The sequence below is a fragment of the Sturnira hondurensis genome, unplaced genomic scaffold (genome assembly GCF_014824575.4).
Source record: "Sturnira hondurensis isolate 20B ecotype Veracruz unplaced genomic scaffold, ASM1482457v3 Scaffold0008782, whole genome shotgun sequence".
NCBI classification, from domain to species: domain Eukaryota; kingdom Metazoa; phylum Chordata; class Mammalia; order Chiroptera; family Phyllostomidae; genus Sturnira; species Sturnira hondurensis.
In genome coordinates, this window is record NW_028081413.1 from 6,092,262 (window position 1) to 6,108,144 (window position 15,883).

The 15,883-nt window shown below is 39.2% G+C and overlaps 1 protein-coding gene across 2 annotated transcripts in view; it reads left to right on the forward strand.

Moving 5' to 3' along the window:
- Positions 1-15,883, forward strand: part of AQR (aquarius intron-binding spliceosomal factor) — a 92,031-nt gene that overhangs the window by 28,537 nt on the left and 47,611 nt on the right. For both annotated transcript variants that reach the window (XM_037056126.1, XM_037056127.1), the window contains exons 10-16: positions 118-182; positions 1,252-1,368; positions 3,679-3,792; positions 5,348-5,451; positions 8,740-8,842; positions 11,365-11,485; positions 14,280-14,421. In XM_037056126.1, coding sequence (XP_036912021.1) covers positions 118-182; positions 1,252-1,368; positions 3,679-3,792; positions 5,348-5,451; positions 8,740-8,842; positions 11,365-11,485; positions 14,280-14,421 — 766 coding nt within the window. The remainder of the gene's footprint in view (positions 1-117; positions 183-1,251; positions 1,369-3,678; positions 3,793-5,347; positions 5,452-8,739; positions 8,843-11,364; positions 11,486-14,279; positions 14,422-15,883) is intronic.

Below are 15,883 nucleotides of genomic sequence, written 5' to 3' on the forward strand. Positions count from 1 at the left end.
GTTCAATCTTGAATAAGAAACAAGCGATCTTGTGTAAATAACTGCCACTTGTAGAATATAGTGCCGCACACTAACCTAAGTAAGAAAATTCTAACCTGTGTTCTCTGTTATATCTAGAACCTGTCACTATGGACAAAGCTCATTACTGTGAAAGATTCATTGAACTTATGATTGATCTCGAGGTAAAGAATGTGTAGTTACTTTACTGTTACAAACTCATTTTAAGGAAGCTAAGATTAAGCATATAATTATATGTGGAGTATTTTTTTATCCCCTCAAACTGCCCTTTGCATTTATTTCAAGGTGTCTTAGAGAAGCAAGTCAAAAGCAATGGACTCTTGACGCTTTCTGATGGCTGCTGTTTGTAGGAAAAATGGTTCTTGGTGCAGTTATTAAACACAAGCAGTGGCAGTTGACTTCCTGTCACGTTTCGGTGCTCCTCCACAGAGTTTTAAACAGTGGCCAAAGCCATAGCCATCTCTTTAATAATCTCACTCTTTAAAATTTGCCTACTATCGTTGATGAAGAAAGATATAGCTGCTCTGGTCAATTTTTTAAATTAAGATTCTTTAAAAAAGGATTTCAGACTAGTAGGTAAAAGATTTTGATGCAAAGTTCAGATGCAGAGTTGCTGTAGTTCAGATTGAATTTATTTCCTTCCCTCTTTAATGAAGGAAATTGAAAGAAAATCCTTTCTGTTTGTTCCTTATCGGGGAAGGTAGGGTGGTGTCTTGATGTGAGGGTTAGAGTGTTGGACTGGCAGTCATTTATGAGATCTTCATTCCAGTTCGTGCTCTGCCAGTGACTGATTTATAACCACCGAGGAGCTCAGTAACCTCACCGATGGAATGAGGGTGTCTGACTGCATTAGTGTTTTTTCAAACTGAGTGGCACTTGCTGGCTGCTGTGGGGGATGTGGGAAGTGGACGAGAGGTCTCCACTCAGGGTTCCTCACTCCCTTTTTTCTCAGAGCAGCTCCATTTTTAAACCTACACACAGTACACACTGGGATTTCATACAGGGTTTAGTTTGAAAACTACTGGCTGAGACATCTGAGATTTTTTTCAGTGCTGTATTTTTTGAGAAATAACAACACTGATTTTATTTACAACATGGACCTTGCTTTGTGCACGATGTCTTCAGGAGACTGGAGGGTACTTTGGATGTGATTGACATGTTCGTATCAGTGATTTTCACCTCTAGCTGGAGAAAACCCACAAACTTATCCCAGTGGTGTTTATGTTTTTCTAGGCCCTACTCCCCACAAGGCGCTGGTTTAATACCATCCTGGATGACAGCCACCTTTTGGTTCACTGTTCCCTTTCCAATCTTGTTCACAGGGAAGAGGATGGCCATCTTTTTTCCCAGGTGAGCATTTATGTATCTGAACATGACTTACTGTTCTTATTTCTAGATTGATCTTTTCTTCGCCTTGCAACTGAGAGTACCAGGGCATGCTCCAAAGTAATTTTGCCTTATATTGAATTGAATAATGAAAATTCTCAATTGTTCATTTTTAAGTAAAATCAAGTCTTAATGTACAAAATGAATGCATTTTTGCCCTGAGTGGTGTGGCTCAGTTGGTTGGGCTTCATCCCACAAAGCAAAAAGTCGCCAGTCCGATTCCTAGTCGGCATATGCCCGGATTTTGGGTCAGTCCCCCAGTCAGTAGGTGTAATGCAACCAACCAGTGTTTCTTTCTCACAGTGATGTTTCTCTTTCTCTTTTTTTCTGCATCCCTCCTCCTCTCTCTAAAAATAAAGAAATAAAATCTTAAAATCAACAACAAAATGAATGAATGCATTCTTGTATAGGTGGCCTCTAGTACTGATATATTACAACCTTTTGTTAACCTTATGTGAGTTTATTATGATTTTACTAAATTATGTAAAATTTAGTGACGTAGCCCACATAACCGGCGTGGAATGTGAAAGGTAATGAGCATTCATTCCAAGTGAACTATGGCCTAATTCCATGGCTCTCCTTCCATGAGGTGGTGACAGGCAGTTGACGGCGTGGAGATGTTAATGCTTTGTTTGCTAACTTGGGTAGGAAGTGAGGGCTTTGCATTTCCTGTAATGTCATCGAGAAGAAAAGCCTTCTAACAGAGTCCTAACCCTTGCCTTTAAATAAGATCATAGTTAGAGATACAATTTTTATGTGTTTAGATATTACATGGGTTGGTGAGAAAGTCCATTTAGTTTTTTCTGTAAAATAAAAGATAAATTTTTCATTTTCACCAATAACTTTATTGATCTGGATATTTTCAGTATGTTGGCTACCTCCTGCTATTGGCTTTTAGTAAGTAGGTAGAGGCCAGGGGTGCTGCTAAACACCCTCCAATGCACTAGACAGCCCCACAGCAAAGGGTTATTTGGCCGAATTGTCAATGGTACCAGGAAACGTCACAAACCACTTTTGTACTGCACAAATCTTTTTTTGCATTTCAGTTGCTTTTTTACCTTTTTTGAAGTAAGAAAGCATAATATGCAGAAAATGTCACATATTTTCTTCCAACTTCAGTATTAAAATGGCTGCACAAAAATTCACCAGTTTTGATAAGTTTTTTTAAATGCACGCTGATATGACAGCTGTCACAGTGCAGTCTAACAAAATTGTTTCGAATGAAGTTAAAGACAACTAAGCACTACGAGAGCCATCATATGGAAAAAACTGAACTTTTTGGCCAACCCAGTACGTCTTCTTTTATCTTGTATCTGTGAGCATTCCTTTTTTATCTCATTCTCTTATTAAATCCCAGTGATTTTACTCATATATTAAAATATATTAAAATTCTAATATATGATATGCCATAGAGTAGCATTGAGAGTCATAGAGATTTGGGGGAAGGTCGCCAGTGAACTGTGTTGATGCGACCACGGGGACAGCAGGCCTCCATTAGCAGCAGGAAGGACAGTGACCTAGAGAAAGGGCCTGGTGGCCACAGGGCCTGAGGAGAGGAGTCGACCGTTCAGCTCTCCCCACCTCGCTGATTTCCCCCATTGAAGCAGCACGTAGAGAAGAGTATCTCCAATCCTGAATTTCAAAACTCTTAAGTTGCATAAGGAGAAGACCTCGGGGGTTCCCTCTAGTGATATAATTCTAGAAATTAGCAGTAATATAGATAGATTTTTTCATTAAAATGATTGGCTTCCTTTAATTAGATCCTTAATGTCTCCTTATTTTGGGAATTGGAGTTTAAGTTCTTCTCCGAATAAGTAGACCATGTATATGATATAGAATTAATTTATTCACAAGGCACATGCATACCTGTTCCCACATAAGTACAACTGCATTTGGGTATGTTCTGAAATGTTTGTTGAACTGTTCATATTACAGAGTTTTTCAGAACCTCTGAGAAAGTAAATGTATTTGTTTATTTTTTTAAATATTTTATTTATTTATTTTTGGAGAGAGAGGAAGGGAAGGAGAAAGAGTGGGAGAGAAACATCAATGTGTGGTTGCCTCTCATGTGTCCCCTACCGAGGACCTGGCCTGCAACCCAGGCATGTACCCTGACTGAGAATCGAACCGGCGACCCTTTGCTTCACAGGCCCATGCTCAATCCACTCAGCTACACCAGCCAGGGCGTACTTGTTTATTATTTTAAATAAATAGTGTTCATGCTTTCATGCTTTCATGTTTGCACAATTTATTAATTTAAATATTTCCTTTCAGCTACTGGACATGCTTAAGTTCTATACTGGTTTCGAGATTAATGACCAGACGGGAAATGCACTGACAGAGAATGAGATGACTACAATTCACTATGATAGAATCACTTCCCTGCAGGTAATTGGAATGCTTTATAGCCTTTGCTTCTGCTCCATAAAGTCAGGTCATGAATAGTTAGGATTTGTATAGTACAAATAGAAGAGGTATTAATTTAACACTGTTTTCATCTTGAATTTTGAGTTCATGAAAAAATTGCTTTCTTTCATGGGCTTCATTCTGGGAATCAGTATATGAATATTTGATGCTCGGAAATATTAGTTACTGGGCCAGTTTAGTGCACTTAAACATCAGTTTTATTTTATGAAAGAAGCTATATCAACATATGACAAAGTAGCGTGAACATTTTGTGCATTTTAGAGATAAACACAGGTAATGGACTTTACGGGTACAGCTCAGATGAGAGAAAGTGCCTTTGTGTTTGGGATCTCGTCTTCCTCGTGAGCTCCATTTCCTCAGGTGGCAGAGAGAGGCTTTCCTTGTCTGTGTAAAGTGATTCAGTTCTTCCTGTTCTCTGAAGTCGTTTTTTAAGTAGAGACTCAGTCAGGCTTCAGTTCACCATTATTTTGTAATCGCTTCTAACGTCTCCCAAGGAGTCTCTGCTCTTCCTCCTTTTCCCCACGTGGCATTGGGGCACATGGAGACACCAGGATGGCCTCCTGGTTTGGAAGAGGAGTGACCTTCATGCTGTCCAAGCTCAGATGTCATCTCGCTTTTCTCAGAGTGTTGTTCTTTGTGTCCTGCCTCTGCCCTTGAAGGCACCGTGGCTGGTAGGGCATGTGGTCTGTTCTGCTGGCACAGGCAAGGCATGGTGATTGCTCACCAGGGGCTTGGCTGTCTCCCTAGCGAGGAGGCACCGACTTTGATCTTGACAGTGCTAGAACTCTCCTGCGAGCTGACTGTCATTCATTTCCTAGCTTAGCTCGCCCTTCAGTTTGGGTTGCATAGTCATTTTGCCATTGCCTGTAGTAATCTGTGGCTGGCTCATCTGTAACCCTGGCCCCCTTCTGCATGGTGCTCTGTGGGTACATGGAAACTTTTTAATCTTCTCTCTGCCACAAGGGCACCGAGGAAGACTAGGGACGTTACCTCACATTTTCCTATCAAATCAGCATAATGCCGCTGTTTCTGTTTTCTTGGAGCTTAGTCTGTGTTGGTTGGCGTTGGTACCCTGCGAGGTTCTCTTTTCAGAGTTCAACATAAAGCAGGACACGGCACACTGCGTTTTTGACCCCTCTTTTAAGCTATCTCTTTATTGGGAATTTTCCTTGAAAACTAAAACTTTTAGTTTTGTTAGGCCACTTCTTAATAATAAAATGTTTTCTTTTCTCCCTCGTGTCAGTGAAGCTGACTTTTCTGTATATTCACAGTACACGCTTAGAAATGAAAAACCAAGCACTGACTCTTTGTTTCTCCGTTCCTGCCAGAAGAATTCTAGTTTTTCCCCATTGTATTGAATGCTTCTAGCTCAGTAAGGCAGAGGTCACATATGAGGAGCATGTATAAGAGAAGTCTATTAATATTTTTATAATAGAGTATATAAATTGTAGTTGATTGTATTAACAGGTATACATTAATTATTGATTTTTAAAAAAATTTTGCTTTTCTTTTTTAGAGAGCTGCTTTTGCGCATTTCCCTGAACTCTATGATTTTGCCCTCTCAAACGTGGCAGAAGTAGACACTCGGGAGTCCTTGGTCAAGTATTTTGGACCTCTTAGGTAAAGCAACATGAAAGGAAAACTGAATTTCAACTTTCTTTCTTTGAAGCATTTTTGTACCACTTTAGATAAAGTTCCATGTTACCCCGTTTATTGACAACTGGAACTAGTGCTTCTCTCTAGCATTTGGTGTCTTTGGGTTAGTATGTAATGATCCATCTTCTCTTTTTTTTTGGTAAAATTTATATTTCTTGTAACATGCAGTTTTCCTAGATCTTAAATTTTTTTAGAATTGAACATAAAGCTAGTATCCCATCAGTCATCAAATACATACAGCAGAAATAGAAAATGTTCATGCACTAGCTTCCCCTGTAGCCACAGTTTTGCTTTTTGCAGTGTCAGTCATTTGTGGTTGTCTGTGGCCCAAGAATATTAAATGGAAAATCTCAGCTATGAGCAGCCCATCAGTTTTAGATTGCACACTGTCCCACTCCATCCTGCCCGGGACATGAATCACCACTTTGTCCAGCGTCTCTCTGCTGTGTGCACTTCCTGCCCAGTAGCTCCTTAGTTGCCACCTTGGTAACCAGATTCACTGTTAAGTATTGCAGGGCTTGTGTTTAAGTAATCCTTATTTACTTTACTTATTTTACTGATGGCCCCAAAATACAAGAGTAGTGATACTGGCAATGTAGGTGCCACAGAGAAGCCATGAAGTGCTTCCTTGGTTTAATAAGAAAGAAAGTGTGTGCTAAGGTTGCTAAGATCTACAGTAAGAATGAATATTCAACCTTGAAATTGTGAATCTTGAAACTAAAGAAGGAAAAAGAAATTCATAAGCTAGTATTGCTGTCGCATCACAAACTGCAAAACTTATGGCCACAGTGCATGATAAATGCTTAGTCTTAAGATGGAAAAAGCCTTAAGTTTGTGGGTGGAACAGTGCTCACTTCAGCAGCACACACACTAAATTTGTAGGTGGAAGACACAAACAGAAATGTGTTTGGTTGCTGTGCCAGAAAGCAGTGAGCCTCTACAGAGACTTTAGCAATGAATGACACCAAGACATTTATGCAGATGTTACATACATTCAGGAGTAGGTTTGGACTGAAATATAAAAATTACTGGAGAGGCTGCATTGCTGATGAAGAAGCTGCTGCCACATTTCTGATAGAGGTGAAGTTGATTAAGGACAAAAGGTATGTGTGTAGAGGAAAAAATGTAGTACGTACAGGGTTCAGTACTGTTTGAGGTTTCAGATGCTGGCGGGGGGAGGGTGCAACATGACCCCCATGGCTAAGAAGTGGGGACTGCTGCGTGTAACATTAGAGACGTGTCTTGGGAAGATTTTTGCATGTTTAAAATTTATGAAATTAGTAGTACTCTCTGTCACTTTGCCATCTGCTAATATATTTTTAAAAATAGTAATAATAGCATACATTTATTTACTGTATGGTAGGCACTCTGTTAAGTATGTAAATAACTTAATACTGAAAATATCCACTCAAGAGGAGTAGGCATCCTGTTACACAGAACGTCCCTGAGGCACGGAATAGTTAAGTAATTTGTCTAGGTCACACAGCAAGTAAGTGGCAAATACCTAGTCTGCTTTCTGAACCCTAACATAAAAAAAAATTTTATTGAGATATAATTGACATTCAATGTTATTTAGTTTCAAAGTACAACATAATGATTTGATATTTGTATGTATTTCAGAGTGAACACCAAAACAAGTCTAGTTAACATCTGTCGCCATAGTTAATGGAATTTTTTTTCTTATGATAAAACTTTTAACATCTGTTCTCTTAGCAACTTTCTAATGTGCAGTGCAATGTAGTTGCCCATACCGCCATGCTGCACCGTGCATGCCCATGATCCATTTAACTGGGTTTGTGTCTTTTTTTTTTAAGTCTAATCCCTTTATTTATTTATTTTTTAAAAGATTTTATTTATTTACCTTTAGAGGGGAAGGAGAGAAGGAGAGAAATATCAATGTATGGTTACCTCTCCTGAGTCCCCTGCTGGGAACTGGCCTGCAACCCAGGCATTGGCCCTGACTGGGAATCGAACGCGATCGTGTAGTTCGCAGGCCCGTGCTCAACCCACTGAGCTACACCAGCCAGGGCTAAAGAGTCCACATATAAATGAAATCCTACTTTCCTGATGGAAATTCAGAGTGGTAGTGATACTGGAGAAATTTGACAGTTTCTTGTTTCTTGTAAAGTTAAGCATGCACTTGTAGTGTTCTCACAGACATTCCCAAGAGAAATGAAAACTGACTTTCACAGAAAAAAACCTGTACAGAAATGTATATAGTAGCTTTATTTACAGTTCTCCCAAACTGGAATACACAAATATCCTTTAACTGGAGAACGAATAAACATGCTGTGATATATCCCTATAATGGAATATTACTCAGCAATAAAGAAAACCACTAATATTACTCAACAATGAAAAGATGCAACAGTGTGGGTGAATCTCAAAATATGTTATACTAGTGAAAGTGAGCAGTGTCAGAAGGCTGTGCAGTGACTCGCAACCTTCCGGGAGAAGCACAGTTACCGAGATTGCAACAGACAGGCGGTTACCGGGGACTGGGCCAGAGTGAGGGAGCTGGGCTGGGGCTGGCTGCACTGGGCCGATGTAGCAGAAAGCGGTCAAGCTCATAGCAGCAAATGCGTATTTTCCAAAATTCCAATTTTTCACTTGGAAGCTCAAATGTTCTCTTTGGCAACAAATACTGTTAGTTGTTTTTCATGAAAATACAGGTTTATTTTGTTCAAGTTAAAAAAATGTTTGCCATTTATTCAAGTCTGAATAACCGTCATTTGTCAGTTCTGTCAAGTAAACATTGCATACAGAATGTGTGTTTCCCATTCCGCCACACAAGGTTTTTTGAAGACAGGTGCTCAGGTGTCCAAGTTTAATAACTGCTCCACCAAGGACATTCTTAAGCTGGGTTTTTGAGGGGTTTTAAAAACCGCGTGTGGCCTGAAGAATGCGGTGGCTACTTACAGTGCTGGTTGGTGCCCCTGCCTTGATGATTGCTTTTGCACTGTCACCGTGTATGTACCGACAGTGGGAAAAAATAATGTCTTTGTAGTGATATGAAAGGGCTTGTCCTTGCACACTCACTGCAAGGATCTCAGGGACCATGAGAGATTTTTCAAGGAGATACTTCAAGAACTCTGTATTAGAGCTTTAACTTTCATTGCTGATATTTTCTATTTGCTACCCATGTCATTGGATTATATTAGCTAGGTAAAACTTTTTATACAGTCTATAAAATTACATGTTTCAGAAATGAAGTAAAATAATAAAATACTCTCAATATTCTCTACTCTGCAGTTCAAATACACTCCACCAGGTGGCATCATACCTCTGCTTGTTACCAACTCTTCCTAAAACTGAAGACACAACTTTAGATAAAGAATTTCTTCTAGAATTACTGGTAAATATATGTTAATGTTCTTTGAATTTTGCATGTGGTTTTTCCCACTCATCTGAAACATTCTTAAAAATGTCGATTAGTACAGATTTTTTTTCTGGACTAAATATTGGATAGATTATTTCTTCTTTGCAAATTATATTAATTCATTTGGTTTTATCCAGTTTCTTTCCTCATCTCTTGGATATCTTTTCTAAAGTCTTTTTACTTTTACTTTTTACTTTTCTAAAGTCTTAAAACTGCTTTGTGGCATGAATTTATTCTAAGCAAATATGTATGAGAAGCTTCTATGTCAGGCACTAGAGTCAGGCACTGGGGGGACATAGGTGGCTGACACCATTCCTGCCTTTAAGAGGCCATAGTTACACACTGTTATGTAAATACAGCACCTTGAATATTAAGCCAAACCTTTATCACTAGAAAATTTAGGCATGTTTAGAAATAAAGTTATCACTAACTTAGTAGTTAATTCTAAGGGATTTCTCAGTCATTTGAGAAAATGATGGCTTTCTCAAAGTAATACTTTTTGGGGGTCAAGTTTTATTTTTTTCTTTTAGGTTCATAGCAAAATTGAAGGGAAGGGATGTACCTTATTTTTACCTTCAGTAAAATATTTCATGAAATGGATGAGTGTTGAACCATACTGTTATGAAAATTTAGGATGTTCACAGTATCGCTATTAGAAATAACGATGCGTTCCTTGTACCTGTGTTTATTCCCTGTCCTCTTTGTGTTTATTTACAAGATATAAGATGCAGCCATATTATCCTCCAAAAAGTGTGTGCTCCCACCAACAATATATTAAAGTATGTCACCTTAAGCCTTTACCAACATTGGATGTTATGAGTCATCCCAATTTTTGCCACCCTCAAAAAATAATAACTTGTTTTAATTTTGTGTCTCCTGACTTCTCGTGTGTTTCAGACTTCTTCTCTTCCTATACAGACATGCACTGTGGATGTATGCATACACTTTTTACACCTGTGGAACAATTATGGGCACACTGTTTTGTGACTTGTATTCAATAGTAGGATATAGAATATAATCTCCTACTGTAGAAAGAAAGATGATATACTAGTTTGGGGGGTAGTAATTGGAAACTCTTTGTAGCAAGTGTTTGAAGCTGGGCGACAGGTGTGTTAGTGCCATTTGGAGAGAATTTCTTGGGAAGGGTTTTAAACTAATTCACATGTGAAAAATACTGATACATTTATTTGCATAAAATGTGTATCCTGGGTCACCGTCTTTGCCTTCTTTCTTACAAATCATTTTTTATGATGTCTCACCACAAGTGCTTTCTCAAAATCTCTTGTACTGTTTCCTGACATTGTAAAATCTTCTGTAGTAAGTCAGGTTTTGGAGATTTATAGTAATTCCTTAAAATTTAAATTACTATGTTAAAAAAACACAATTTTTAAAGTTTATAGTGTTCCAGCATTACTTTGCCTTTATCCTTTTACTAAAGGATTTCCTCAGGCTTTGGATCCTTCTAAAATTCCCAATCATGATTAAACAGTTGAAATGTGGCCCTGGCCATTGGGGCTCAGCCGGAGTGTCGTCCTGTAAACCTGAAGGTCACGGGTTTGATTCTCAGTCAGGGCACATACCTACCTGGGTGCATGTTGCGTCTCCAGTTGGTGCTCATATAGGAGGCGACCGATAGATATTTCTCTCTCATGTCGGCGTTTTTTTTCTCCCTCTCTCCTTTCCCTCGCTCTAAAATCATAAGCATGTCCTCAAGCAATGATAAAAATAATAACTAACCTTTTAAAAAGTTGAAATATGAATATTATTTAGATAATATCCACTACTTTTTTCCCTAAAACAATACTATCTCTTTTAAAAGAGAATGTGACATGTTTTTCATATATATCATTATTTTAGCATGTGTTAATTAGGCAACAAACTTATTTCAGTATTTGAGAAAATTACTCTAATATTAACAATGCAAGTTTACATAGAGATTACCGAGTCCAACTCTCTCATGAATTAGACTGACATCAGCTTATTAGTAAACTGTCCCACAGTGTGTAGCAAGTTAGTACAAGAGTGAACACTGTAACCTAGGACTTGGGCTCCTGTTTTCTTCTTACACAAACCAGTGCTAGGGGCTGTGGTTTTTAAGGTCTTGGCACGTGCCAGGTGCTTTGATGCTGTTTTATAGTGTTCCATTTTATTGTCATAAGAAACCTGAGAAGTGATGGGCGTTTTATCTTTTTCACGGAAACAGGAAACTAAGATCAGGGAGGCTGAAGTAATTTGCCTGACTTTTACACAGCTCGTAAGTAGAGGCACTGGACGTTGAACTCACATCTCTCTGATTCCAGAGGCCGTCACGATTGGTACTTCCTTCATCTTTGATTTATGGAGGGAAGAATGGGAAAAGGACGTAATATTTCTTGTTAAGTGCTATAGTAACTGCAAGATGTGAAACATCTCATTCCATACTTTTGGTGAATTTCTCCATAAATTATTTTGATTAAAAAAAGACGCTTCTAACTTTTTGCCTGAACCTGTTCTTTTAGGTATCTCGTCATGAACGTCGAATTTCTCAGATTCAGCAGTTGAACCAGATGCCTTTGTATCCAACGGAGAAGATCATTTGGGATGAAAATATTGTCCCAACAGAGTACTACTCAGGGGAAGGTACGATATTGAATTACAGGGTCCAGGTGTGTCGTGAAACTTAGTTTAGAATTTACACGTAACTGAAAGGACTGCTATGTGCTATATACGTTGGGATAATTTTATGGTACCGTCAGGTTCAACTTAAGAAGCCAGAAACTGTTTTGTATTTTGAATGCTTAGCATTAACAATTCTTATTAAATTTAACCGTGTGTGTGTGTGTGTGTGTGTGTCATCCTGTGGAACATGACCGTAGTGCAATCAGTTGTGTTGTAAGGAGACCTGGTAGTGCAGGAAGTACAGCTGTTCACGGTGTCAGCGGAACAGGCTCTGTTTGGCAGTGCTTTGCGTGTCCGGGCCTTTTATAGAGGCCCCTTTTTGGCTTACGGAGCCAGGTAATGACCACCCTCAAAAGACATTGTCAGCTGTTGATAGTAAACCCTTAGTTTTGACTCAAAGTGGTATAGCTTAGTTTGTTCAGCTCTCTGTTTTCACAGATTGTTTCCAAATGCCTTTGCTCATCCTGTAAGGATGCTACACCTGAGTGTATGCCAAAGTGGGTTTGGACGCATTTTGAAGACCTATCTCAAAAAATTTTGTGTAAATCTTTTGAACAACAGTATTAGAAGAAATGTGGCTATTTTATTTAAAAGTAAAACTGTAACTTCAGAGTCACGTCCTGAGCCTTAACTCCACTAAACGCAGTGCACTGAAACTGTACTGGGTTGCTGAATAGGCAGTCTCCATACTTTTTAATGTACTGACAATGGTTAATACATTATTTCCCCACTTTGCTAATGGTTCCTGCTAAAAGCGTTTATGACCATATATGTGGGGCATCTAACTCTCTGACTGATCGGTCCATAAAAGGCACATAACACTTAGGAGTATTTTGTCTTTTTAATAAAAAGCTCATGTGTCCTTAAACATGTAAATAGTCTTATGTCTAGCTGTTGGTTCTATTCAGTGATGCCGGTCTTGGTTTAAAACATCTTGCTTAGTATAAAGTATTACTTTTCTTTCATTCCCATGGTTAATGAATTTAAGTGAAAAAGAATACTTCTCAGAATTTCAGTCTTTACACTTTTCATAGAAGGAAAGTATTTCAGAACACTATTACTTACCAGATGGTTGAATGTAACACAGCTATTTGCAGACTCGGCTCCATCTTGCGTCGTTCCTCATTGGCCGTGGATGGGACTGTGCTGTGAGGATCCGATGCCGTGAGACAGGCAGAGATCAAGCTGTTACTACGTGATTGTGCAAGCTGCTGAGGCTCCCAAGGAGGGAAACTAAGTGTAAAACTGGGACAGATATGCAAAATACAGTGTACGAATTACAGACAAGGCCTTGGTGAAACTTTGCCTTTTTAAAGCCTTTTAATGATCAAATAAACACAGATAGGGAAAGCCACACAATGTAAATGTGGGGCTTCACTAATTATCATAAGGGAAATACCGTGAAACCCTTGAACTACCTTGTCTGCTGTCCCAGAACCCTCCCGTTGCCCCTATCCAGTCCCCGCTGTCTCCCTCTACTTGAATGGGGCCGTTTATTTCTTGGCTTTTATAGCCATCAGTGTCTTGCATTTTAAAATAGCTTTATCGGAGGATGGGGGGTGGGATGGGACGGGAGTAATAGACAGAAAACTGTACTTGAAAAATAATTAAATAAAAAAATTAAAAAAAAAAATAGCTTTATCACCCAAGTGTGTAGCCCTAGACTCTAAGGTCAGTCTTGCACATTTTACAAATGTCTTTTACTTTACAAGTACCCCTGTATCTCTTCCTTGTTTTTCCATTGAAGACCTGCACTGTCTGATCTGTGTAGTTTCTCATAGTCTGATTTTTCTAAGTGACTATGAGCCTGTCCCTCCACCCGTTTTTTTTGTTTGTTCATTTTTTCCTGCAGATTGGCAGTTGGATGCAGAGGCTCAGTCAGGGTGAGGTTCTCTCTCTCTCTCTGGCAAGAATCTTGGTAGTGGTGCATTTTTTTTCCAGCAGGAGACACATAATGCCTGGTCATCTTTTTGTCGTGTTAGTAGTTGTTGCTGCTTAACAGCTAGATTTGTTAATTCAGTGAGCATTGTGAAATGGTGACATTTTAATTATCTTTTTTTACGAAAGTACGCTATTGAAGGAGATGGTTTCTTTCACCTTTTGACCTTAAAGCAATTGAACTAGATTTTTAACTGAGAGTTTACTAACATAAACAGTGTGAAATTCTTATACATTAATGTTTCTTGCTTTTAGGTGTGTTACTGGTTTGGTAAGTACAATAAGGATGATGAAAAGAATATGATTTTCAAGTGAAATATATTTTGGCTTTTTAAAAAACTTTTTGATATCACTGCTGAATGCTCAGTCACTTACTATCCACAGGAAGCGCTGCCAAGTGAGCACAGTGGAAAGAATGCTCTTCATTGATGCAGACAGAGAAGGGGAGCACAGCACAGTCAGGCCGCACCCTTCAGGTCCAGCCAAAGGCAGAGGTTCGGGAGGGCGCGGTAGTTAGTGGTCCTCGGGGACGGCGCTGCGCAGTGTAGTGTGCTCGTGCGGTTTTCTTGGAAAGTTTGTCTTGGGCTAGTTTTGTGCTAGCATTATTGATTTCGAGATTTTCCAAGTACAAGTTAAATGGTAATGAATTTTTGAGTTTCACTTATGTGTGGAGATAGGAATAAGACCTTATTAAATATACGATATTTTAGACGTCATTAAATTGCATTCTTACCAAATTTGTGATGCCTTTTTTGTATAGAGGACAGATATCGGATTTAAAAAATAATTCAAATATGGATGTTATTTTTTTTTTCAGGTTGTCTTGCTCTTCCCAAGTTGAATTTGCAGTTTTTGACTCTTCATGATTACCTCCTAAGGAACTTTAATCTCTTCCGCTTAGAATCGACGTACGAAATTCGGCAGGACATCGAGGACAGTGTCAGCAGAATGAAGCCATGGTTAGTGAGTTGGCCTCACTCGCAGAGTTGGCCTCACTCGCAGTGAAGAGACGCAGACGGTGACAGACACACTTGTGCCAGAAGGCTCCTAAGTGCATTTAGAAATAGTATACCTGGTGTGAAGATACCCTCCAAAATATGAGATACTATGCCTTTGAGAAATTCTTCAGTGTAAATTAGAATATATCAAAAGTGCTAAAATGCAAAAATACAAAGTCTGGGTATTTGCGGGTGGGACTGGTGATGAGGGAAGGTAGGTCCTTGTTCTTGAGGTGAGGGGAGACAGAGAGGACTGGCCTGGGCACTAGGAGACGAGAAAAGGGGGAAGCGTGTGGGCTGGCCGGCAGGGCGGTTGAAGGCCCTGGAGGAGCTTCTGACAAAGGGGTGTCTGCTGCCCTCACGGCTCTGGGAGGGTCACAGCTCAGCTCGGCCCGTCCGAGGAGCCCAGCAGGCGGCGAGGGGCACTTCCGAACGCTGCACTGGGAAGCCTTACTGGGCCTCCACCCTGAGGTGCCTGGAAGAGCCTAAGTCATCAGTGTTTACTTTTAGGGCCGGTTGAGTTGGTCTTGTTACCTGCTTGATATCTGAGGAATTCATCTGCTGGAACTCAGCTTCCCAGCTGCTAGCTCATTTCTTTAGATAATTCCTTTAGCTGAGGAAAAAACCTTTTATTCTGGTTATCGCAGGCAGTTCTGTGATGGACATGTGAAGGTTAGTTTTGCTTTTTAGTCATGATTGATTTGTGATGAGTACCTTGGTCACGATTTCATTCTGAGTATAAAGTTGACACAGATAAATTGTATGTCACAAGTGAAATAAATCTCCAATAATAAATGTAAAGTGAATTTTTGTTACATTATAGTTATACCACATACACGTGTATATATACACAATTACACTATATTCTATATGAAAAGCTTAACATAATTTGAATGTGAGCCGATGCAGGTACCCCAGGCTTCTGCCCTTACTAATTTTAGAGAGCTGCAGGAACACAGTGATTATGATCTATTTTTCCCTTTCACATTTTATTTCATACCCAGTTCTATTTTTTTATTAATTATTATGTGAGTAGTTATTTTGGGTGAGCCTGTGAAACACAAAATAAAGTATTTTTGACTTAATAATCAGTTGAGTCAGTAGCGGGCTAATACTGTGAGATTCGTGCAGCGGCTGGCTGATCGTCCCGCCCACAGCTTTGCTGAAATTGTTGCCCGTTGTTTGGGCCCTTGGGAGTGCTTGATCTGGAAGCTTCCTTAGAATTCGTTGGTACCTTGCATTTATGCGCTCAGATTCTGGGCCTAATTTTGGCCATTTCGCAAAGTATGGATTTATTAACTAACAGTTCATCAAATAGAATTTAGTTATATTTTACCTAAATGCCAAGAAAAGCAATAACACAGTTTTTATGGTCTATTTATAAGGGGTTTTGTTTTTAACTTACAGTTTCTGCTAAGGGGGA